Source organism: Camelus dromedarius, chromosome 9 (genome assembly GCF_036321535.1).
Source record: "Camelus dromedarius isolate mCamDro1 chromosome 9, mCamDro1.pat, whole genome shotgun sequence".
In the NCBI taxonomy this organism is placed as follows: domain Eukaryota; kingdom Metazoa; phylum Chordata; class Mammalia; order Artiodactyla; family Camelidae; genus Camelus; species Camelus dromedarius.
In genome coordinates, this window is record NC_087444.1 from 66,107,079 (window position 1) to 66,132,850 (window position 25,772).

Below are 25,772 nucleotides of genomic sequence, written 5' to 3' on the forward strand. Positions count from 1 at the left end.
GGGGAGGAAGGAGCACACCAAATATCTCTGTCCCTTCCCCCCAGTTTTGCAGTAATCCTAAAATTGCTCAAAAAATTGTCTTGAAGCACACAACATAATATCCATGTCTCACCCCTCAAAAAAGTCTGAAGTCATAGAAGTGACAAATGACTGTATTAAATGATAAAAGTAATAATGCCATGAGAGAGGAAAAGATAAGATGCTATGAACATTTAGAAAAAGAATTATTTGCATAAGTTTCCATTCTAGCCCTTACCACACAATGTGATTTTTTTGAGAAACATGCTTTCTGTCCCTCCTACCCATCCCTAGTGGACTGAAAGTCACTTGAAAGATAAGTGTATGGCTAATTCATCTTTCACTCACTTTGCCTTACAAAGAACATGATATAAAGGAAGATTTCAATAAATCTTGATTTAACAGGAGTAAACATCACTAAGCTCACGTTCAGATAGTTATCATTTGACTGTGAACTGGGCATCCACATAGAGATGTCTGGAAAGAAGTCAGAAATAGCAATTAAAGTTTCTTAAGTAAAGGAAGGGCCTTGGACAGAGTCCTATACTTCAAGAAAATACTATAGTTGTCTGCAGGATTATCAAAAAGGCAAGAGGTCACTTAAATTTTCCAGTGTTATTCCAGTGTCAAGAAATTTAATCCAACATATTTTTAATTTTCCCTGAGTTTTAGATCTTTAATAAGATTCATAAAAGTTTTTTTTAAACCTACTTCAAGTCCATTATTGGGGTGGTACCACTTGGCTCATTATTAAAATAAAATAATGTTTGGACATTTGAAATGTGAGGCCATTTAGCAGATACTGAATTTTATGACTTCTTAGATAATACTCATGATGTAGATACTCTCAGAAAGAAGGACCTTGGCTAAGAAAATTTTATTACAGATTCTGTGACTGGTTTCCTATCCATCTAATCCTGTCCGTGAGGATTTGACTAAAATCTAGAACCTTTGGAAAGTAATTTAGGGCAACAGTTCCCAGTTACACAGAAAACAGAATTAATATATCAGCCCCCTCCAACCTGCAGGCACTGCAGAAGCTGTAGTTCAGGTAAAACATTCTCTCTAATTGCTATCTTGCCACACCACCTCCCCAAATTGAGATATTTCCAAAGTACTTTCCTATATTGCAAGGCAGTTATTTACTTCCTTTATTTCCTTCTTCTCCAGAAGCTCAGAGTAATTAAAATGGTATTTCCTATTTATTTCTGAAAAGAACTTGAGACATTTGTTTCTGCCCATTTGGGAATTAATACGCTGAATCCATTATGACAAACTACAACATAAAAGAAACACACACTTGATAAAGCACAAAAAGTTTATTTTTTGAAATGCATTGCTAATCCAAAACGGAAGTGTGGAAAATTCCCCAAAAGTAAGAAGTAATGATGATGATGATAAGCTAAATGAAGAGCGATAAAGAGAGTAGAACCTAACCACGGAAAGGAAAATGGAACTGAAACCATTAAGCAGCGAATTGGCATGTTTATTCAGTAATAAACTGAATTCAATTCCAGCTGCAGCCAGTCCCCCCAAGTACTTGGGTAAGTAAGTTTACAATAGTTCCTTGCTCCAAGTACTGCACTTGTAGATTTTCTTCCCATTTTGTTGAACAGGAGACAGCTGTTCCTAGGATTCCCCTTTAATTAAAGGAAATTACTTCCTTTCAACACTTGAGACAGTAAGTTTTATTTTGTGGATTTGGGATCCTGAAAAGTACCAAATACTTAGTAAAACTGAGGGACTGTAGGTTATTCACAAACATGAACTCTGTGGCTGCTGGCATTCCATGGATCCTATCCCACTCAACCCTATTCAAAATTAAAAATCACGGCAAACCCCAGGCCTGCCTGCCAGCCTGAACCGGGTGACAGCTGAAACACTCCTTTCTGTGCAGCAGAAAGGTGGCAAACGGTGGCGGCTGAGCCAGAGAAACTGCACTCTGCCCCCAGGCTGAGGGGCCAGGGACGCACCTGCCAGCCAGCAGCGACTCAAGAAAGCGAAAGGACTTCGGAACAGCGATGAGAGAAGAAGGGCTCACCCAGGCAAACTCCGCGACTCGCACGCGCACCCCGCCCCCCCGCCGTCACGCGATCCGGCGGCGGGGAGCCCGCCCGCCGAAAGTGAAACCGAGGAAACGCCGAGTCGGAGGCGGGGGGGCGACATCAGCCCGCCGACGTCCGGCGCCGTCCTTCCGGGATAAGCGGGGGAGGCGGGGCAGAGGCGGGCTTGGGACTGGCTGAGGCTCCGGTGGGTGGGTGGGTTCAGACCGAGGGGACTGCGGGTCGGCGTTGGGCTCAGTGGGCTCAAACGAAGGACTCTCGGGCAGCGACTCGGCGCGGCGCCTCCTGCCGGGTAACAGGGCGGCTGGTCGCGGCTTCCCGGCCAGCCAGTGCCCTCCCCGCGCGGTCCCAGTCGGCTTCTCCACGGATCCCCGCGGACAGCGCCGCGGTGCGGGCCCCGCGCAGCGGCACCTGCTGCTGAGGGACCCCGCGGCCCGCCCAGGTGCTCGTGATGGGGCTGATCTTCGCCAAACCGTGGAGCCTCTTCTGTAACCAAGGTAAGAAGGATGGAGCTGCCTAACGGCTGGCACCGGAGGAAGTGTTTCTGGCCGCCGAAGGGGACAGCTCGGGAGGCAGGGCTCTCTGTGGTCACTGGCGTTCTGAGACGCAGAGAAGTGAGTTAGTCGAGAGGGTAGGGTAAAAACTCAGGATTTTAGGCTGGGAGTGGATGCTGGAGACACGTGATGACGGGGAGAAATGGAGAGTCAGAAAAGGGGCATTTGGTCTCCCAAGAGCCAAACCAAGAATTTGGGGATTTTAGTGAAGGAAAGCGGAAAGCACCTAATGCTACCTGGAGGCACTTGCAGGGCCTTTTTCGTCTCTCGTTAAGCATCCTGAGTGTCCTGCCTGAGGATAAATGTCTGCCCCCAAACCTATCAACTTTTTAAAACTAGTGCTGCTTTGTTTTCTGCCCTGCTCTTGAAGCCCGTGCGCCTTCACGTTCTCTTGTTTCGCCTGCTCACCAGGACTCGGGAATATGTTGTCCTGTAGAGATTCACAGTTTTCCTGGAAATCTTCATTGCAAACCGATTATTCCTCTCTTCAGTGCTGGAAAACTGAATGCTTTTGGTTCCATGTACTATGTTGCTTGTCCGTAACTAGTCTAGAAGTGGTTCTGAGACATCTAAAACTTGCAAGTCCAAAGGGCCGAGAAGTTGTAAAACCTGTTGTGAGTCAGAGTGACTCAGATGTGATGCCTTCTGAAGAGAGAAAATTGACCCACACAAAAAGGGCCAGCAATAGGTAAAGTTTTAGGCATTCTTTTAACAGAATGTTTTCTCAGTATTTGAAGCCAGTTTAAAAACTCAACTAGTTTCATTTTGCATTTAATGCCCAGGCCTAAAGAAAGGCAGTCTTTTATGGCTAATTTGTTACTGCTAATATGGTGGGGTTTTTTTTCCTGGACTTAGTAAGTCATGAAGAGAATGAAATGGCTTTAGCTCACTTGTGCTGTAGATTGATAAGAATACTAAAATAGCCTTTTTTCAAGGTTACTAAAGATAGATACATACACATATACATTGCCTGCCTTCCTTCCCTGAACACTCTTACCACCCCGACACTCAGTCTTTGTCTTTACCATTTTTCTGAGTAACAGTTATCCCTGTCATCATATAAGCTTATTTGTTTACTTGTCTTTTTCTTTCAATAGAAACTCACTGAGGCATGAACTTTGTCTTACTAACTGTTGTAGCCCCAATACAAAAACCTTTCAATTTTTTGTTTTGTTTCTCAACATAAAAATTTTATGTTGAAGTAACACAGACATTCTTTTAAAAAAGTTATATAATGGTAAAGTCTGAAAGTGATGTATATTAGTCAAATGTCTTTAATGCCTTAGCCTTTTTTCCCTAGTATATACTTTGATATTTCTGGATAATGTGCATATATGGAAATTTTAAACAGTATAATTTGTCTTTTTAAAAAAATGATTAAAATCAACATATAATGTTTTATTTATTTCAGGTGTACTAATTATTTCTTATAGCAGAACAGAAAATACTTTGGCCCTTTTCCCTTATCACCCCTATATAGTGTTTTGGCTTAATCCACAGTCTGTCTTTTCATTATTGTCACTATAAAGTTTAGTTACTGCTGTGCTGCAGTGTTCCCCTTTTTCCTACACCTTTTTTCCCCTAGAGTAACTAATATTTCATTGCCTTAGTTTTCTTTGTATGTTTGGTTAAGTCATTTCATGCTATACAGAAGCTCTCCTGCACGTTTGTCCACACACCTCTCTGCCTGGTCAGTGTTCCATCCTGCTCCAAGTTGGACCTGTGTCCCTCTCTGTGCCTGGTGCACAGCTGTTCTGGACATGTCCTTGCTATCATTCTAGGAATTTCCCTTCCTTTTCTGTTTTATGAGAACTTATGTTTTTCTTGCTTTACTCTTTGAAGAAGCACATGCGTCAGACATTTCCTGCAAAGGTTTCCAAAGTGATCATTTTTCTGCAGTTTAAAATAATGAAAATGTTTTGGTCTACCTTCACTTTTGATTTATAACTGGCTAGATACAGAATTCTGAGTCGGGAAAATGTTTCTTTCAGAATTTTGAAGATGTTGTCGTCCTCCAGCTCCTAGTATTGTTGTTAAGACCAGTATTTTGCGATTTTTTTCTTAGGCTTTCTAGTAGATTTTAGAATCTTTCATTTATCCTTGCGTTTTTAAATTTGAAAGAATTGTGCCCTGTTACATAATTTTTTGATTCATTGTGCTAGGCCTTCTGCACCTTTTTAACACATACTTGCATTTTTTTCCATTCTAGGATTTTTTTTTTTTTTTTTTTTTTTTTTACTGTTTAGGATTTCTACTTTCCTGAGAATCTTGTTGGTCATATGGTACTAAATTGATTATCAGATATTCTTTTCCATCTAATTTCACTTTTTAAAAAAAAATAAGTTTCTAGGATATTTCCTTTGTCTTCCAAATGTTTTGAATATTTGGTTCAGCTATCTTATTTTTAGTTTATAAATGCTTTTTCTTAGTTGCTGCTTTTTAAAATTCTTGTGGCATTGCTTCATAATGGGATGTCTTTTAAGTGTCTTAAGTTTTTTTTTCCCTTCTGTTTCTATTTTTATATTAGCTCTTCACTGGAAACTTTCCTCATAGATCTATTGGAAATAATTCTGTTGCATGAATATACTATGGCTTGTTTCTTCGTTTGCATCATAATAGGTTGTATTAAGTGAAACTGTTAGATTTTCCAAAGTGATTATACCATTTTTGTACTTCGACCAGCAACATTTTACATTTCTAATTATTCCACATCTCTACTGACATGTGGTGTTGCCAGTATCCTAATGTCAGTCAGCCTGCTGGGTGTGCAGTGGTACCTCACTTTGCTTTCACTTTGCATTTCTTTGATGACTTTTGGGGGTTAAACACTTCTTCATGTGCTAATTGGCCATTTGTGTACCTTGTTTTGCAGCATGTTCAAATCCTTTCCCCATTTTTTTGTTTTGGGTTTTTTTGTTTGTTTTTTGGTCAAAAAACTATTTATATTTATTTATATATTCTGGAATTGAGTGTTTTATAAGCTATATTTTGTGAATATTCCCCTTTTCCTCTACCATGGCTTCCCTATTCAGAGTCTTTTTTTTTTTTTTTAATATTCATTGTTTTAATGGGGATTTTTGCCAATGGAGTTTTTTGTTTGTTTGTTTGTTTTAACATTTTTGAATGAAGATTTTTTATTTTGGTGAAGCTTTAGCTTTTATGCTTAGGCCCATGAGCCATCTAAAATAATTTTGTGGGTTATGTGGGTAGGGGTTGTGAGTTATTAAGTTTTTAGAAGAATGTCTGCTTGTCCCAGTATAATTTACTGAAGATTTTTCTTTCCCAGTGGATTACTTTGGAGTCTGTTGAAACTCAAATGATTTAAAAAATTTTTTTTCTTTAAGTATAGTCAGCTTACAAAGTTTTATCAATTTCTGGTGTACAGCGTAATGTTCTAGTTATACGTGTACATACATATATTCCTTCTTATTTTTTTCCTTATAGATTATTATAAGATATTGAATATGGTTCCCCATGTTATTAAGTAGAAACTTGTGTATTTTATATGTTGTAGACAGTATCCGCAAATCTGGAACTCCCAATTTATCCCTTCCCACCCACATCCTGCCCTGGTAACCATACGTTTGTCTTCTCTGAGTCTGTTTCTGTTTTGTAAATGAGTTCATTTGTGTCCTTGATTTTTATCTCTAGACTTTGTGTTCTCCTGCAATGACTTCAGGTACATTTTGGAAGTAGTTTCTCCCCATTTTGTTTTGTTAATCTTTTCAAAGAAGAGATTTTTTCCTCTATTGTCTCTTCCTAATTCCTGTTATTTACTTCCTTCTACTTACTTTTGGTTTACTTTACTCTCCTCTTCCCTTCTTCTTAAGGGTTGGGTGTGTGGCATTGTTTTTGCTTCTTTTTCCTTTCATCTGTAAGCATCTTAAAGCTGTAACTGTTCTGTTAATTACTGCTTTAGCTTTATTCCACAGGTTTTAACATGTTATATTTCATTTAGTTTGAAACATGAAAAAATTTGATTTCTTCCTTGACCTATGGTATCTTTACAAGTGTTGTTATGGTTTCCAAATATTTGTTTTCGTGATGCAGGGAAAAACGTATGGGGGGTGTGAGGAGGGTCCTCGGTTGAGCCCTTGGGACCTGCCTGGCCAGGACTGGATTCTTGGCTTCAAGCAGGAAAGAATTAAAGAGCGAGCCACAGTTGAGTAAAGGTAGATTTGTTTAGAGAGATACATACTGCATAGAGTGTAGGCTGTTCACAGAGAGAAAGGCCACAAGGTGTGTGGGTTGGGTGCTTAGGTTAAAGAGTAGGTACGCAATCCCTAGACAGTGCGGGCCCTCTCTGAAGAGGAGGGAGCCAGAGGGGGCAATGAGCTGCAGTGTGGCCAGTTTTTATGTGCTCCTTAGCTTCATAAGTTAACTGGTGGGAGGACCATCCTAACTACCCTGGGGAATGGGCTGTGGTTCCTGGAAATTTGGCCACTGCCCACTCTGACCTTTTACAATTAGCTTTGGAGCTGTCTTGGTGCCTGTGGGCATGTTATTCATGTTAATATATTACAGTGAGAATATAATGAAGCTCAAGGTCTACTCGAAGCCAAACCTTCCACTATCTTGAGCCTCAAGGCCTAATGGGAATTGAACTTATGCCATTTTGGTGTTAATTGCTGTCATTCTTTGAATGGCTGTGCCCTGCCCTCTTCCCTCCTGTCACAGTCAGAAGCATGCTGTGTAAGCTTTCTTTTTTTTTTTTTTTTTTTCCAAATTTATTGGGACTTTTATAGTTCATCAAAATAGTCTGTTTGGTATATGTACCATTTGCACTTGAACGTGTATTCTGTATGCAATGTTCTATGTTTGTTTAAGGTTTTAATTTTCTTTATATATTTTATATCTAAATGTGTATCTCTTCTAGAGAGCGTATGTTGGGATCTTGTTTATTTTATCTAGGGTGAAATTCTCTTTTAATTGGAATGTTGACCCAATTTATTGATATGGTTGGATTTATGATATGATTAGATGTTAAGGTATGTTGTTGTATCATTTGTTTTCTGTTTGTCCCATCTCTGTTTTATTTTGTTATTACTCTATTCCTCTTTTCCCACTTTCTTTTGGGTTAAGTATTATTTCTTTTGAAGAATTCCATTTTAATTTATTTTTTGCCTTTTTTAAAAATTCCATTTTGCATCATTTTGATGGTCCTTCTAGGCAACATACATTCTTACCTTTTTGCAGTCTAAGGCAACTAAGGGTTAATAATCTAACGCTTGGAAGTTTTAAGAATCTTTAAACTGTATATGGAGTTGTACTCTCCCCTCCTCTAGTCCTTTATATAGGTTATGTGTTTGTATTGTGTCTACATGTGTTGTAAGTTGCACAATACAGTGTTATAATTTTTGCCATAGACAGTCACGTTCTTTAAAGAGAGTAAATTTTTCTTATATTTGCCCACATTACTATTTTTCATGATTTGAATTTCCATCTTGTATAATTGCCCTTCAAGCTGATAAACTACCATCTTTATAGTGTGGTTTTATCTGAAAATGTCTTTATTTTGCCTTTATTCCTGATGTATATCTTTGCTGAAAATAGCAGTCCCCCCCCCCCCCAACTTCACAGGCCTGTAATTTCTATATCTATAAAATCTGCCAAGTGAGCCAGGTCAGTAGTTCTGTGCATTTTTGGAGACCTGGGTTCCTCAGGCTTGCCATATAGGTGGTGCCTTTCTTGATGAAGAGGTGGAGGTGGGAGGGAAGGAGTAGAGCTCAAGTTCTGCGGTCTGTTCCAAGCCATGATATTTTATGATTATATAATAAGTATAATATAGGGCAGAATTACTTGTTTTTTGGTTTTTAAAATAGCTTTTCTCTTTCTTCCTTTCTTTCCTTCTCTTTCTTTCTCTCTCCCTATCTTTTTCTCTCTCCCTTTCTTTTTCTCTCTCCCTCTCCCTCTCAAGAGGCTGACTTGCTTGGCACCTCCTCATTGCTGTCTAGGGTTTCAGGTCTCAGACTGTAGCATTATCTCTGACATTTTACTGCCTACCCCATTGCAATAATGCAAACTTATTTTCTGTATGTGCGATATTCCAGTTTGGAGTCACTCAGAGTCAGCTCCAGGGATAGGCCTCACATTACCCTCTGGTCAGTCACAGGCCACAAGCAGCCAGGAAAGGCAGGCCTCACTCAGCAAGGCAGTGGGAACTGTGGGCACCAAGTTTACTTCTAAGTTTATCAAGAAAGCATCTTTTTAAATAAAGGGATAAATCCAGAGGTGCAGTAAAAATAGCCTGAACTTGAGCCACTGGTTGAATATTCCAAGAATTTTGAGAGGCAGTTCTTACACCATTAGTAGCTGGAAATTGGCTGTGGTGTGAGTCACAAAAGCCACCAAAGAGGGCTCCCCCCAGCCAGGTTATGAGAACAATTGTTCAGACTACCTTTTTAAAAACAACACCTGGAAATTAGACCTATCCACCCTACCTCTCTGTTACAGCCACATATCTACTGTCATTTTAGAGGGTTGAATTATGAAATATGAAATATAGACAGTGCTTAAAACAGAAATGTACATTTTTAATGACTAATTAATAACCAGACACCCATATAGCTGCTACCCCACCATTTGTAATTCACATGCAAAATTGTAATCATATACAACTTATGTTTTGTAGGTGGCTTTATCATTCCAAATAATTTGTATTATTGTTACTTATTATAAATGTACATTATGCAAAGCAGAGGACAAGTCAGTGGTTTCGTTATCAGTATTGCTCAACTTGCTTTTAAAGAGTTACTACTAGAAATGTCTTCTGTTTGCTCTTCTTCACAAATCTTCAGCATTTTTACACTGGTTTTTTTTTTGTTTTGTTTTTTTTGTTTTTTTTTAACTCCCTTGGGAAAGGTTTTCAGGACTGGTAGAATTAGGGAAAATTGGGTATGTGGAAAATATAGTTAATACAGATTTTCAACAGCTCTGGATTGTTTATTTGTCCAAAATAAAACTATAACCATCCTTTAAAGCACAAACTATATAGACCACTTCCTGGCCAGAGTGCTTATTCAAATATATGCTAATGTTCAAAGTTACTTTAAAGTTTCAACATTTGGTTTGTTCACTCTCATGTAATAATATGTCATGGGAAAGGAAAATTACTATAAATATATAGGACAGAATAACTGAACTAGAAAATAAATAAAAAAAACTCCATCAGTAAACTAAGCAAAGAGATATTGTCTGGGAAACAAAATTAAGTAATAATAAAAATGAAAAACCTCCTAAAGAAGCCAGTCAAAACACGAAAAAAAGAAAAACAGAAATAATAGTAGTTATGAGAACTCTCATGGCCTGGTGGCCCTGGAGGATAATAAACACCACAGTAGGGTTGATTGTGATCAATAAAAGCAAGATGTTAAAATAATAGATGGCCATCTGTCTACAGCATAAAATGTCCATTGAACAAATTAGGAAACAAAAATCCTTCCGATAGATGATCCGTCATTTGGTAAAGTTCAACAAACATTTCTAACACTTTAAAAGAACAGTAGAAGTCAGCAGTGATGAATATCTATCTAATCAAAATTCATGTATTTGTCAACAGTGAAGTGCTAAATGCTTTTGACATTAAGTATTGAATGGGTAATCCACATGACCCCATTTCACCAACATCATTCTGAAATTTCTTGCTCACACAACAAAGACAAAAAGACATAAAGGAGTCTAGCTGAAAGGAGAAAATATAGGTAAATCTGTCTTAGGGAAAAAAAGAAATTTGTCGCCAGTGAAAAGCATTTCTGTCTCCTTACTAAAATATCTAAGATTACCCTTAATGACAGATGCATGGGGCTAAGTTAAATACATAAACAAGTTAAAATAAAAATAACGAAATAAAAGGTATGCCATGTTTTGCGGCAGAAAGACTGAGTAATGCAAAATAGACACATTCTCACTAACAAATGTTTAGGTATTGCTTGTATTTGAATTTTTTAACTTACCTAAATCGTTCTAACTTTAATTTGGAAGAATAAACAGAACAAATTTTGCTATTGTTTAAAAAGATTAAGGAGGTGGTAATGATCTCATCAGATATAAAAGATTATCAAGCCATAACAAGTAAAACCACAGGAAATTAACCTAAAAATACACACAGAGCCTCAGAAAAGGGTGGAAACCCCTCCCAGAGTTTAGTAGGAATCTACAGAGACCCCTGAAGGCTAGTGGAGGATTTGGGGAGAAATGGGAGGGAGAGTGGAGAATCAGGTCTGTGGAACTTACCAGTAGCTTTCAGCCACGTTAGAAGCAGTAGACCTGTGAACCGTGACTTTGACCTAAATTGTGACACACAGAGGGCTGGCCCATTTAGGCTCCACCCCTTTTCCAATTCCAGGTGGCAAGAAAAGAGCCTCTGATTGGTCCCACTTCACTGGCGGCTACAGAGTTCCTACTCTTGATCATCAATACAAAAAGCCCAAGGAGGTATTTTCCTGCTAAAGAATAATACTTGACAACCCAGTGGGTCACTCTAACAACAAGAGTGATTCACCATTGGAAAATCACTATCAGTTGTTCATTCAGTTTGCAAATCAAAGGAGAACAGCCAGGGATCATTTCTAGTGAGGATGGAAAAGAATTGTGGGCTGGGTAGAGATGGGGGAAGAGGAGAACCTTTGGGCAAGAGCCTGACACTGCACTCAAGTGGAGTCACCTTAGGTGTCTGTAATGTTATACTGAATCATAGATTACTATTAATTTTTGGAAATTAATAATGGTGATCTTTTCAATAATGAGAATGCATTCATGAGTGGTATGTGATGTAGAATTTTAACTCATTTCCATGAAGAATTTTTAATGAGATGGCAGTTTGTGTGGTTAACTTTATTTTTTTTTAATTTTTGTTTATTTTTTTTTATTGAAGTACAATTACAATGTGTCAGTTTCTGGTATACAGCACAATGTCCCAGTCATGCATATACAAGTATATATTCATTTACATATTCATGTGGTTAACTTTAAAAAGAAGATTTAAAAAGTGACTAAGAGAGCCCACGGTAAGTGGAAATACCTCTTAAATTAGCCACCTACTTTAAAAAATATTACTACACACAACATGAATATTTGAAATAAAACTCATTTTATGTGGCCAGACAAGAAAAATTTAAACATAAAAAGTTCTCTGCCCTTTGTCCACCTCTCCCCTGACTGTGCATTATGTATCCACCAAACCTTCCCATCGGCAGGAATATCTCCTCACCCATGAAGACCAACAATCTCCTAGCATCAAGAAGACCACTCCTTAAAAGATAACATTCCTTCTTGATCTTGTAAGGGATCACATGACCCACCAGGATGACACTTAGACCTGGATTATGTAAACTATCAATGATAGGTCATTTGATGTACAGCCCTGTGTCTCAAAGACTTATAAAACTGTGCCATGATTTCTGACCCATGGAGCAGTTCTCAGAGCTTTCTGAGATGCTCTTCCTGGGTTATAATCCTCAAATTTGGTTCAAAGAAAATTTTCCAATTCTTTCTTAAATTGGCTAATTTTTCATTGACATATACTTGGCATAGTTGGCAGGATATCAGAAAACCCACCATAGGACACCTGGAGTCTACCTCGAACCAGCAGTTGGTACCAGCGTGGGCCCATTGAGCCACCCGGCTTCTCGGTACTCCTCAGGTGTCCTGGTGAGTTCTCCTGATATTCTGATCTCTTTGTTTGGATGATGATCCTAAAATATTTTTTCAAGCTGGTTTTCACTTAAGACTTGGAGTCTTAAGGGGCACCAGTGTGTTTCCTAGGCTAGAACGTAGGTGGACGGGTTTTTGTTAAATTTGGCTTAAATTGAGAAAAAAATGAGTTGATATATGGTCTGAACAAAGCTTTCACTAGTGTAATGAGACACTGAATTATTCAGCTCTGAAGAATAAAGGGACATTTTGCTCTTTCCAGCCAGATGGTGTCCTCAGGTGACTGCTGACCTTGCAGAAATGTCTGTGGATCAATCTCTCAAGATGTGCAGTGGTCCATAGGGGAACCCCACCAAGACCATCACGTAAGTACTGCTCACCAGGGGGGTGAGACAGAGGCCCGTTGCCTGGCACTCTGAGCATCCATGATGGTTTCAGGCTGTAATTGGCAGAAACCGAGCTACGTGAAAGAAGTCGAAACTACCAAAGGGTAACTCTTTGGGGAGTTAGATGCAGAAGCAGCACTTGTGTGATCCCCACACTGTCCTCACAAAGTTGTTCAGGTCACATCTCATATCTACATTAGGCTACGAAATTAATACAGGAATTGTGCCTCAAAAGCCAAGCAGCTCCCGTGCCAAGAGCCACCTATGGGAATACCAGCTGGGTTTATGTGTGATTGCAAGTACTCAATTGGGAACTAAAGAAAATCGGGCCCTGAAATGGCCAAGGTGGGGTTCTTTTGACCTCCCAGAGTTGAATTTTGACCCCACAATTAAAGCCAGCAGTTGTCTGTGCCTTCAAGGTCTATGGAAACAACCATGGTAAATATTTATCTCTTTTCTAAAACTAGATAAGCAGGGCAAAATATTTGTAGGGCTAGTTCCATAGATCCTTTGAATTGGGGAAACATCTAAATTGTTAAAACTTTAGAGAGCTCTCATCTTAAGCTATTTATTACACCTATTTTAATTGATACGTGGAAGTCCCAAAGGCTTCAAAATTCCAAAATAGCCTCATTGAAAGATTTGTTGTAGAAGGCTAATGAAAGTAATGATATAAAAGGTACCTAAAATTTTAACTACTGCTCCCCTCTATTCTTTATGTGAGTACTCATTCTAATAACTTTCTGAATTGCCTTTCCACTCAGAAGGCACTATTAAGTGGTTACCTTTAGAAATGGGACCATGTGAGGTTGTCGGTGGGTCGCTTCAGATCAAAGGCCTGAAGTGAGGGCCATAGTTAGAGAACTTCTTAAACCCACAGAGGATCCTCAAAAATATTTGTAAATAGATTACCAAAATGGGAGGCTACCAATCTTACTAAATTGACCACAGCTGATATTCAGAGTCTGCTAGGAATTTTGGGGGAGGCCTTCTCCCCTAATCTAAATGAGGGAAAGTAAAACAATCCAACATAGGTGAATGCGTGTGTCAACCCCTCTATATCATTGAGGTGGCCGCCCAATTCTTTGAGGAAAACAAACTCCTTGTCTTAGAAATCTAGTCTTTACAGGGCCAAGGGTGTGGCTCCAGTAATAATCCAAACCCTACCAATCCTTTTACCACTCCCACCGTAGTTATCTTAGGAGGCTTTTAAGTACTGAGAAAAAAAAATCTGGCCTTAGGGACCAGAATCACCCTGGAGGAACTTGCCTTTCTCCTCCAATGCCCTTGAGACGTGAATGTGCTACCTTGTCTTCTCCCTTATCTCCATCACCTTTTAGGGAAGGAGGTAGGTAACTTGGAACTTGACTTATCAAAAACAGATAGAAATCTTAAGTGTCTTCTCCATAAATATTAGTAAAAAGTGTTTAACCATTTACATAGGTGACCTTGATTTGTTTCATCTACCAGAAACTCAATTTGAATCCAACCTCTTATATAACTGATGGGTTTTATATTGTACCTGATTCAGGGCTGAAATTTTGGATGGGAACTATGAGGTCTAGTGTTTCTTTGTGTGTCTGTACATATGTTGTAGATGTGTGATACTGCCAAAATTAATTTGTAAAAGAGCTCTATTTAATTGGCTTAAGGGAAATTAAGCATTTATATAAATACTCAAAAATATAAAAGAATCTGGCCAGAATGAATATCAGGTTCATGTAATCAGGGAAATATGCAGTATTAAATCAATATCTGGCATTAAAGTTAGCTTAAGCTTGTTGCTTTGATTAACACAATCATGTTCTTAGAGTCATCAACATTAAGTATTTGTCATGGGATTCAGCGGGCTGGTGTGGAAGTGGTAAAAGAATTTACCGAAGACAAAGGATGAAAATAGAAAAGGAATTTATTAAGTATTCTGTCATAGACTACAGAGGGCCACACTGATGAGAGGTGCCTGGGTGAGCCCTGAGGGTCGGTTGCTTCCTGTACTAAAGAGTCACAAGGTACATGATTGGCTTGTGTGTAAGTCTCAGATTGGTTGATGTTGAGATAATAGGGAAGGGAGGGGGCCGTGAAAGGGTAGGGCTTCGTGAATCTGGTGGGAGGCTGTGACCGGTTCTGGTGGTCAGGCTTCTGGGCATTGTATAGGTGATTATCTCAGCCAAGGCAGGTATGTATTAGGAAAGGAATGTTCTTTGTTATCTTTCAAGGGCAGCAGTTGGGTGCCTGGGGGGCCTTGGAGCAGAGGGTCTTTGGAGCAGGAATCTGCCAGACGTCTGAGGACCCCACAAATATAATACTTTCATTGCACCTAGGTTTACTAGAAATCAAATAACACCTTATTATTTGTTACAAAAACGATATGACAAAGCTTTTAAGTAAATAGAGGTAAATTCTTTTTGTGTTTTGGGAATGTCTGCTTTAAGAATATCTCCAGATTTTGGTAACTTGAAACTAAACCAAGTTAAAATGAGAACTTATTCACTATCCAGGTCACTTCAATGGGATAAAATACCAGGACATTAATTGTCGGCCAGTATAAGGTCACCTACTTTTGCCTTCTTAGGAGAGGAAGACTAAAGCATGTTTGTCAATCAGGAAATGCCAGTATGACAGTTCACAATTACTTGCCTTGGTTTTCACTAGAGATTAAGATTTTAAGGGAAACATTTCAGTATGCATGGAAAGTAGGATGTGTGTTCTCAGCAAAGAAGGTATGAACAATGAAAATGCATTCTGTTAAAGAAAAAAAAGATGATTTGGTTCTAGAGCTGGTTTCTGTTTCTAAATGGGGAAGAAATTGATGGACAGATGAATATGGATACAGAAAGTTGCAGGTTTGTGGAGGGGGGACACAGAGAGTTTTGTGCATGGTCAGGATTGGCTAATGAGCCAGAAAGAAAGGGGGCAGGGCACAGCCATTAAAGGAATGACACAGCAATTAGCACCAAGATGACAGAGAAGTCAACTCCTGGTAGACTTTGAGGCCCAAGATGGCAGGAGATTTGACTTCCAGTAGACCTTGAGCGTCATTTTATGCTCATTGTAATATATTAGCATGGTAAATGACACTCCCCCCAGGCGCCATGACAATTCTGAGACTAACCATAAAAGGTCAAAAAGTGGGCAGTGGCCCAGTTCCTGGCAATCCCCACCCCTTCCCCAAAGTAGTTGGGATAATCCATATGCTACATATGCTAATTGTTAGCATATGAAGCTACCAAGCCCATTAAAACTAACAACCCAGTGTTGGTGGGGGGGAGGTTATAGCTCAGTGGAAGAGTGCATGCTTAGCATGCACAAGGTCCTGGGTTCAATCCCCAGTAACTGCATTAAAAAAAAAAAATCTAATTGTCTCCCCCCAAAATAAAAGGAAAAAAAAAATTTTAAAGAAAAAAAAAAAACTAACAATCCCCACACCTCATGGTTGCTCTCCCTTCTGAGATGAGCCACACTCTGTCTGTGGAGTACGTATCTACTTTTACTTTAGACTAAACACCCACCCCCACACCTTGCGGCCTCTCTGGCCTTCTGAGATAGCCTACACTTGGTCAGTGGAATCTCTCTGTGCATCTCTCTGAATGAATCTACTTTTACTCAACTATGTCTTGCTCTTCAGTTCTTTCCTTTGTGAAGCCAAGGACTCTCACTTGATGGGGCGTGTCCCCTGGACTCACCTGAGACCTGGGACATGGTCATCCTCTCCTGCCTCATTTTTTTTCCTGTATCACTAAAATAAGATTGAATTTAATTAAGAAAGTGAGTCTTAAATGTAAAGTGGTACAAAACCTGGATTTCTCTCTCTAGGAGAACAGAGTTTTCTTAAAATACTGAATACTGTGTTTGGTAATAGATTTCTGTGAGTGTTCTATATTTGCCATTGAGACCTTTTATTGGCACCTTGATTAAGTGAATGGGTATTTTTTCACAGTAACCGGTGATTCAATTTGACCAAGTGTTTTAAAACTTAGATACTTTTGACAAACTTCCCAAAGATCCAACTCTAAATGAGGTTCATTTGACCTCTAGCTAACTTTCAGGTGTTCCAAAGTGTCCCTGGAACACTTCAAAATGTTTGTTTTCTCTTCATCTCAGAGAGAAGAATATTAAACTAACTAGGCTTATTTGGTATATAAAGTTACATGGGAAGCATCATCAAATATGTGGTAATAAAACTTCAATTGTATCATATGGGTAAATGTCATTAATATACATTCTAGAAGTTACATGGAATTCCTAAAATTCTAATATGTCCTAGTAAATGATATTGGTCACAATTTTAGTGTATGTCACAGCAGTAACCAAATTTCTTTTCAACTGCTTTGTAATCAAAAAGTCTTTAACCTTGACTTTTTAAGCTTTTGTCATTTATAGACAAAGATTATTGTACTTTGATGATTTTTCAAAAATACTTTTCTTCAAGAATCATAGAAAGGACTTTTTTGGGAACATTCTAAAGGTTTTATTTAGCATCAGGTGGATTATTTCATTATAACACTTGTTAATTTCAAGACAGCCATTAAAATTACTTACTGGCAGCTACCTAAGGCCCCTTGGAGCAATATCTCAATCTGCGATTGGGTGGCTAAATAATGTAAGATTAAGGTACCCCAATTAAAGGGGCAAAGCTACTGTGCAGTGGGTCTCTGTATATATCTTAAGTACACGGGTGCCTTGCAAACTTGAAATGCACAAGACCTCCAATTATATAGTTTGATACTTATAATACAGGAGTACAACTGAATTTCTCTGGTGGCATTTTGATAAGTTGTATTTTCATTTTTATTTAAGATATTTTAATATTTCTGAGATTCCTTTGACTTGGGTAATAATTAGAAGTGTGTTGTTTAATCTCCAGGTATTTTGGGGTTTTCCAGCTATCTTTCTGTTATTAATTTCTAGTTCAATTCTATTCTAATGTGAGAACATAAATTGTATGATTTCTGTTCTTTTGTTAAGGTGTGAGTTAAGGCCACAGAAGTTTGTTTTGTTTATCTTGGTGAATGTTCCTTGTAAACTTGAGAAGAATGTGTATTCCACTATTGATGGATGAAATAGTCTATAGATGTCAGTTATATACAGTTGATTGATGGGGCTAGAGTTCAACTTTGTCCTTATTGATTGATAGAAAACAAACTTATGGTTACCAGGGAAAAGGGGATGGGGAGGGATAAACTGGAAGTTCAGGATTTGTAGCTACTAACTACTAAATATAAAATAGATAAACAACAAGTTCCTACTGTATAGCACAGGGAACTATATTCAATACCTTATAGTAACCTCTAATGAAAAATATGAAAAAGTATATATGTGTGTATAACTGAATCACTATGCTGAATCACACCAGAGACTAACACAACATTGTAAATCAACTATAGTTCAATTTTTTTTTGAAGTATGGAAGTTTAAAAAAATGTGTTGAAAGAATCCAATTATAATAGTGGATTCATTTATTTCTCCTTGTAGTATTTATTTTTTTTGGAAGCAGTCAATTACAGTGTGTCAATTTCTGGTGTACAGCACAATATCTCAGTCATGCATATACATACATACATTGGTCTTCATATTTTACTTCTCCTTGTAGCTCTAAAACTTTCTGCCTCACATATTTGGATAATCCATTATTAGGCACACATAAAGATTATTACTTCTTTGAAAATTTACACCTTTACCATTATGTAGTGGTCCTCTTTATCCCTGAAAATCTTCCCTGATCTGAAGTCTGTTTCCTCTAAAACTAATATAGCTATTCCAGCTTTCTTCTGATTAGTGTTAGCATGGTATACTTTTCTTTCTGAGGGGGAGGTAATTAGGTTTCTTCATTGATTTCCACTTGGAGGAGGTACCAGGGATTGAACCCGGGACCTCTTGGGTGCTGAGCATGCGCGCTCTACCACTTGAGCTATATACCCTTCCCCCAGCATACTATACTTTTATCTTTGATTTTATCTTTGATATTTAAAGTGATTATTGATATAATTGGATTAATACCTACACCTACTATATTTGTTACTGTTTTCTATTAATTGCCTTTTTTGTTTCATTTTTTGTTATTTCCTTTTGTTTAAAGCTAGAGTTCATGTACTGGGTAAAAGTAACACTGGTAAACAGACCTTTAGTGATGTGGTGGTAAGGTGTGGGGAGAGGGGGAGTGTTTGATAATCCTATGATTAGGCTTCGGTCTTGGTGAAACTGCCACTGGACTGAGAACTTCACCAGTGCTTCTCAGTCCACCTCCCTCCCTTAGGTGGGACAGGATGGCTACAGTGGACCAGAGTTGGGCATTTCTTCGTCAGGCTGGTTAGATTCTAATAAAAGCCAGTAGGGTGCAGGCTCTGGTACAATAATTTCTCTTTGGGGCATGCCTTGTTAAGAACAGAATGCTTTGGGTGTATTTCAAAATAGCTATTTTCCCCCTCTCTGGCAGAAGCATAATGGGGATTTTTCTCCAGTCTTCACTATGAGAACTTGATTTGGCTCCTAGAGGTAAAACTCATAAAAATGTGGGGGCTTCTTTAAAACTGGGATCCTCCTGGAGTCTTTAATTTTCACATTTATCCACACTGAGCCTCCTGCAGTTTGTCCCTTAACGTTTAGGTTTTCCAGCCTCTGTACTGGTTCCCACAGAGGTTTCTGCTAATGTGCTCTGATAAGCTATGATTCTCTGGATCCACCTGTCTCTAGTTTGGTGGGCAGTAGTTGACCCTGTGACCTCAATTCTGATAGAACTAAAAAGAGTCACTGGCTTTTAGTTTATTCAGCTTTTCACTTGTTGTTATGATGGATCGATGACTTCCAAGCTAGTTGTGGACCAGAAACTGGAAGTCGTATCTCTAGTTGATTTTTTTTTTTTTAATCTAACACATTTTGATTCCCTTTTGTGTGCATTCTATAGATATTTTCTTTGTGGTTACCAGGAAGATCCTAAAGTTACAATTTATTTTAAATTGATACCACCTTCAATTCCATACTAAAGCTCTATTCCTTTACAGTTGGCTCCTTTTCTTTATTAATATCACAAGTTGAGTCTTTATATATTATGTATACTTTAACCTAGGTTTATAATTATTTTTATGTGTTTGTCTTTTAGATCTTGTAAAAAAAAACCCACAAATTTTGCAAATCAAAATTACATTAATACAGGTTTTATACTTATCCATGTATTTATCTTTATCAGGGATCTTAATATTTTTGATGGCTTACAGTTATGTCTAGCATCCTGTAGTGTCTGACATCAGGGAAGTGGAAAATGCTCCATTTCCAAATTCCTAGCTTACCTGTAATGATTTAATTTCACCCTTTGAGTCATGATTTTATTAAAAAAAAGAACCAAAAGTGCCAAATGATTCCCAAATATATACACTTCCCAAAGATGTTAACAGCAATTAGGAGCAAATAGGATTTCACGTTCAAATTAGTTGGCTCATGCTCGGATAAACGAGTTAAGGGGGAGGTGGTTTTTTTTGTTTTTTTTTTTTTTTTTTTGTCTTTTTTTTTTTAAACTGCTGCTGTTGTGGTGCATTGTAATATGTGGGGTTATAAAGCTTTCGCTAAGATGGAGACATGGTATTTGGAGGTAACTACAAGTCACTCATATTCACATCAATTTTACTACATAATGTAATATATTGTTTTGCTTTTAACAAAATATTTTTCAGAAGTGCATGGCATGGTGGGATCCATTAAACTATAGGTGATTGGCCAGTGTTTTCTGGACTGCTCAATATTTGGAGTGTGGACAGAATGGTAGTGATGACAGCAGTGACTTCACAGCACTTGGGTCAAATTTAATGACTCATATTTTTTAGATCAAGTTGTATGTATGTTGACATATGTAAAATGATGAATGTGTGTTATAATAATATGTTAAAAATCTAACTCTAATAATGCTAAGAAAACTAAAGCTCACGGAAGCATATAAGATGTTGGGGCTTGGTCAAGCAAATTTCAGTCTTTATAGAGTTTAGATAATATATAACAGTCAATTTTTATATTTTTGTGATCTAGTTATTTTGACATCAGGATTATGAAAAATTCATAGAACCAGATGGCAAGCTTTTATCTCATTAGATTTGGAAGTTCCCTGATTATTTGATAGATTTTGCCCATAAAATCATCTGGCTTGGGGGAGGTAGAGCTTTTGATTACATTAAAACATTTCCCCTGCATTTATTATTTTGTTATATTATGGGTCTACATCTTTTGGAGTAATTCTGATGAATTACATTTTCCTACAACTATTATGTACTTCACAAGATTTCTAGATATTGGTAAATATGTTAATCTCTCTAAACATACTTATCTCATATATAATTCATCTGTCTTCTTTTTTTCCATCAGAATTACCAATGCTTGTATCTATATGTATTTTTTTCTGTCAAAGAAATAATTTTACTTTTTCCTTGAAGTATTTTTGCCTTTTATTTCTACTGATAACTTTTCTTCTATATTTGGATTTAGTTTACAGTTATTCTTCTAGCTTTTTGTCTTGTACATTTAATTCATTTATTAATCATGTCTTAGTGTTTTAATATCACTATGCCTATCAGGCTATACGTTTTTTATCTAAAGGCAGATCTGGCTGCCTGCCAACCCTCAATGTTTTTCTGCATAATGTGCTCATGCTCATATAAACATAATTTGGGGATTGATATCCTACTTAACTCACAATATTTGTGTTTTTTTAAATTGAAGTATATAGTCAGTTACAACGTGTCAGTTTCTGGTGTACAGCATAATGTCCCAGTCATACATACACATATATATATATTCATTTTCACATTTTTCATTAAAGGCTATTATAAGATATTGAATATAGTTCCCTGTGAACTCACAATATTTGGAGGGGGTATTATCAATATTCAGATATTTGTTGGCTATCATATTTTAATTTTTTTCCCATTCTGGAAAAGGATATGACCTACATATGTTCTACTTTGAGGGGCAAGTGATTATTGAGTTAACATTTCATGTCTTTCTCTTTTTTGACAAATAGTGTTTTCAACTAATCTTGATATATAAATAGGATTTTGATGGGTATGAAGTTATTGTGTAGTGTGAAATATGAGGTGTGAATGTAGGCTTATTCACCCATTCTCTGTCCTTGAGTTTTCTTAGGGTTTTTTTTTTTTTTGTAACTTCATGCTGAAAAAGGAGTAAGTGTTGGTGAGCTGATTTTTACAAACATTACACCCACTGATCTTTTTCATTATAAATTCTTTGATGTCAATTAAGGTGTATAAGTCCTTTTCACAATAATAACAATGAAGATATTAATGCTAATGTTGGATAACTATCAGCTAGATAGTTACTATATGTTATAAAAGCCCCAACCATTTTACACTTATTAACTAGTTTATCCTTACAGCAACCCAACACACACATCATTAGGATACATTTATACAAAAAATATATATAAAACAGCACTAACTTTTCCTACAAATACTTACATATTTGGTTGTGTGTGCATATGCATGTAAAAAGATTGTTTTAAAAAGGTCTGGGAGGATAAAAACAAATTGGTAACAGTGATTACAATGAGGGAACTGGAGTTATTGGGAATATTTTACAGGGGGACTATATTCATCAGTTATTTCAGCACTGAAATTTAATGTTTTTAAATTTCAAATGAAAAAAATACTGAAGTTGCATTTAGAAGGGAACTTTCATAAACTGCAAAGTTTAAACAGGCACCAAAATGTTTGTCAGTAGTTATTTAGCAAAGTGATAGTCAACTACAGAAGAGATTACTAGGACACCATTAAAAAGATGATACATAAACATCTATACTTACTGAAACAGTGGCATGATAAAAGCAGGTCATGGCACAGCATGCACGTCATGATCACACTCAATAAAGCCTAGGATATGCTGTAATGAAAGTAGTCATCTCTGTTTGGTAGGCTTATAAATAATCTTTATTTTTCCCTTTGTGTCCTCTAATTTTTTTTTACAGTAAGAAAATATCAGTTTTGCAAAAGGGAAAAAGAATAGAGCTGCCTTCAGAAAAACAAAGTTTTAATTCCACCACAAAGTCAAAGATAGCCTATGTAACACAATTTACAGTGTAGTACTCTGTAAGCCACAGAACTAGAAAAGATGGCCCTAAAACATAAGGCAGTACAAACATAAATATATAACCAAAATGGAGAACAACTGGGAAGGAATTATTGAATAAGTAGTTTTGGAATGAAATCTTTCTTTGGTGGGGGAGGGGGCGTTAATTTAGACCTTGAATTCACATTTTAAATATATTTGATAAATCTTATGTATAAAATTACAAATACATTAGAAAAAATAGTTAAGAGTACAATGGGTTGAACTATGTTGAAGTCCTAACCCCTGGTATCTATGAGTATGATCTCATATGGAAATAAGGTATTTGCAGATGTAATCAAGTTAGGATGAGGTCCTTGGGGTGAGCCCTAATCCAATAAGACCTGCATCCATATAAGAGACGAGACACAGGGTCCCAAAGGGAGAAACCAGTATGAAGATGGAGGCAGAGATTGGAGCAATGCATCTACAAGCCAAGGAATGTGAAAAATTGCTAGCTGTTAGGAGAAGCCAGGAGAAGGACATGGAACAGATTTTTCCTCAGAGTCCCCAAAAGGAACCAACCTTGCCAACAACTTTGATTTTGGATTTCAAGGCTCAAAAACTGTGAGAGAATAAGTTTCTGTTGTTTTAAACCACCTAGTTTCATGGTACCTGGTACTCTGTTACAGTAGCCCTAGGAAATATCACACAGGGGAACCTTCAATCATGCGTTATCTGGGGGACTTCTGATTTATTTTTTGTATTACCTGTTTTTTTAAAGTATTATTATAAAGGTTACCAAAAGGGCCTCTCATTTATCCAGTATGAGTTCCTTCATGGCGGATGAGGTCAGAGCGACTACCAAAGGCCTTCCCACATTCCTTACAATCATAAGGTTTCTCACCAGTGTGAATTCTTTGATGTCTAGTAAGGTTTGAGCCTTTATTAAAAGCCTTCCCACATTCATTACACTCATACGGCTTTTCATCTGTATGGATTCTCTGATGTTGAATAAGTTCTGAGCTCTGAATAAAGGCCTTTCCACAGTCTTTACATTCATAGAGTTTCTTGCCAGCATGAATTCTGTGATGGTTGGTAAGTGTTGAGGCACTGCTAAAGGCCTTCCCACATTCCTTACATTTATAGGGTTTCTCACCAGTATGCATTCTGTAATGTTGAATAAGCCTTGAGTGTTGAGTAAAGGCTTTCCCACATTCCTTACATTGATAAGGTTTCTCACCGGTATGAATTCTCAAATGTGGAAAAAGTTGTGAACTCTTAGTAAAGGCTTTTCCACATACTTTACATCCATAGGGTTTTTCACCAGTGTGAATTCTCTGATGATCATTAAGGTTTGAACAATAATTAAAGGCTTTTCCACATTCCTTACATTCATACGGTTTTTCCCCAGTGTGAATTCTCTGATGTTGAGAAAAATATGAACTGCAACTAAAAGCCTTGCCGCATTCTTTACATTCATAGGGTTTTTCACCAGAGTGAATCCTCTGATGCCGAGTAACAAGTGAGCCACGACTAAAGGATTTCCCACACTCCTTACACTCATAGTTTTTTTCAGCAGAATGAATTCTCTGATGTTGAATAAAGTGTGAGTTTTGATTAAAGGCCTTTCCACATACCTTACATTCACAGGGTTTCTCTTCATTAATAGTTTTTTGATGTGGAATAAGAAATCTGGGCTGAATAAAAGTGGGTATGTCTTCATGGGTAAATATTACTTGACTAAAGTGTCTCTTCTTTAGAGATAATAACTTCGTCTCACACATGGATTCCAGATCTGAAAGAAAATAAAAAGGCATACATTCATTCTTTCTATTCTGGAAAAGGTTAAACTTCCAAAAAAGGAATCCAAAGATTAAGCTAAAAATAATGCCTGGGAAAGTAAGTGCTTAGACAGTTATCAAATATGGCTAAGCAATTTGTAAAATTAATAGGAAAAGCATAGATATTAAGGAGAGGCAATAAAGGAAGTTGAAGTGAGTGACTAGGAAAATAGATGACCTCTATAATCCAGAAATTCTGGTGTGGATCAGAATTATCCAAAACTTCAGTGAAAACCACACTATTCAGGGCCATCCTCCACATTCTACAGTGAATCTAGTCAAATACCTTTATATAAGCACACACACACACACACACACAGAGCATCATACTATATGTTTTGTAATCTGTGGATAGTTGTCACAATTATCCCTCCTAGACCCTGCTCTATGTACTTCTTCATCTAACTGTTCATTATATCCTTTATATAAAATGGTAATCATAAGTGTAGTGCTTTCATGAGTTCTGAGTTAATTTTAATGAATTATCAAACCTGAAGGGGTGTGTGAATTTAGTCAGCCAGGCAGGAGCATGAGTAGCCTGGGAAATGCCACTTGCAGCTGGTGTTTGAACTGAGCGCAGTCTTCTGGGATACGTTTGCCCTTTAACTTGTGGGACCTGATGTTAACGCTGGGTAGTTAGTATGAGAACTGAGTTGAATTGAAGTGTAAGACACTTAGTGGGTGTCAGAAAATTGATGTCAGCCTGCATTACTGAAATGATGAAACTGTTGTTTTAGCACAATTTAACACCCAGGATACTGATAAAGGTTCCTACCTTCCTCACCAGAAGAGAAAGTGAAGGTCCCCTCTCATGGGAAAATTGTGTGCAAGAGCAAAGACCAATGGTTACCAAAAGTGGGCAGTTCTCAGTAAATCAACCCAATCAGATCATCCTAAAGTAAACAAGACCCACTCCTCACTACACAAAGACTCCAGCCATCTTTTTAGTGTCTCAGACTTAAACATGACCAGTAAGTCACAGTTTATCTTACATTTGAAGTAAGCTTTTAACATGGAAAAGAGCCCCAAAAAGGACAAAGTATCTGTGAGGAAACACTCAACGCAAGGAACAGGGGAAAAAATGTCAAAGAAATATAATAAATAACCTCAGAGAGATAACAGAAGATCTGATATCTACTGAACAGGAATAAGATGCTAAATAAAGGAACACTAAGAAAACAAACACATGAAGTTCTTAGAAACTGAAAATATAAT

The 25,772-nt window shown here is 37.5% G+C and overlaps 2 protein-coding genes across 10 annotated transcripts in view; one reads left to right on the forward strand and one right to left on the reverse strand.

Moving 5' to 3' along the window:
- Nucleotides 1-2,443: 2,443 nt before the first annotated feature.
- Nucleotides 2,444-25,772, forward strand: part of ZNF568 (zinc finger protein 568) — a 102,591-nt gene continuing 79,262 nt past the window's right edge. Inside the window, exons 1-2 of the mRNA XM_064489600.1 lie at nucleotides 2,444-2,578; nucleotides 12,549-12,651. The gene's annotated coding sequence lies outside the window, so the exon portion shown is untranslated. The remainder of the gene's footprint in view (nucleotides 2,579-12,548; nucleotides 12,652-25,772) is intronic.
- ZNF829 (zinc finger protein 829) overlaps nucleotides 2,554-25,772 on the reverse strand; it is a 40,270-nt gene continuing 17,051 nt past the window's right edge. For 7 of the 9 annotated variants that reach the window (XM_010994284.3, XM_010994285.3, XM_010994286.3 and 4 more), the window contains one exon: nucleotides 12,651-24,511. In XM_010994284.3, coding sequence (XP_010992586.1) covers nucleotides 23,532-24,511 — 980 coding nt within the window. In that variant the 3' untranslated portion in view covers nucleotides 12,651-23,531. Of the gene's footprint in view, nucleotides 2,681-12,595; nucleotides 24,512-25,772 lie in introns of those variants that run through there. The other 2 variants (XR_010382410.1, XR_010382409.1) reach the window with 2 other exon arrangements.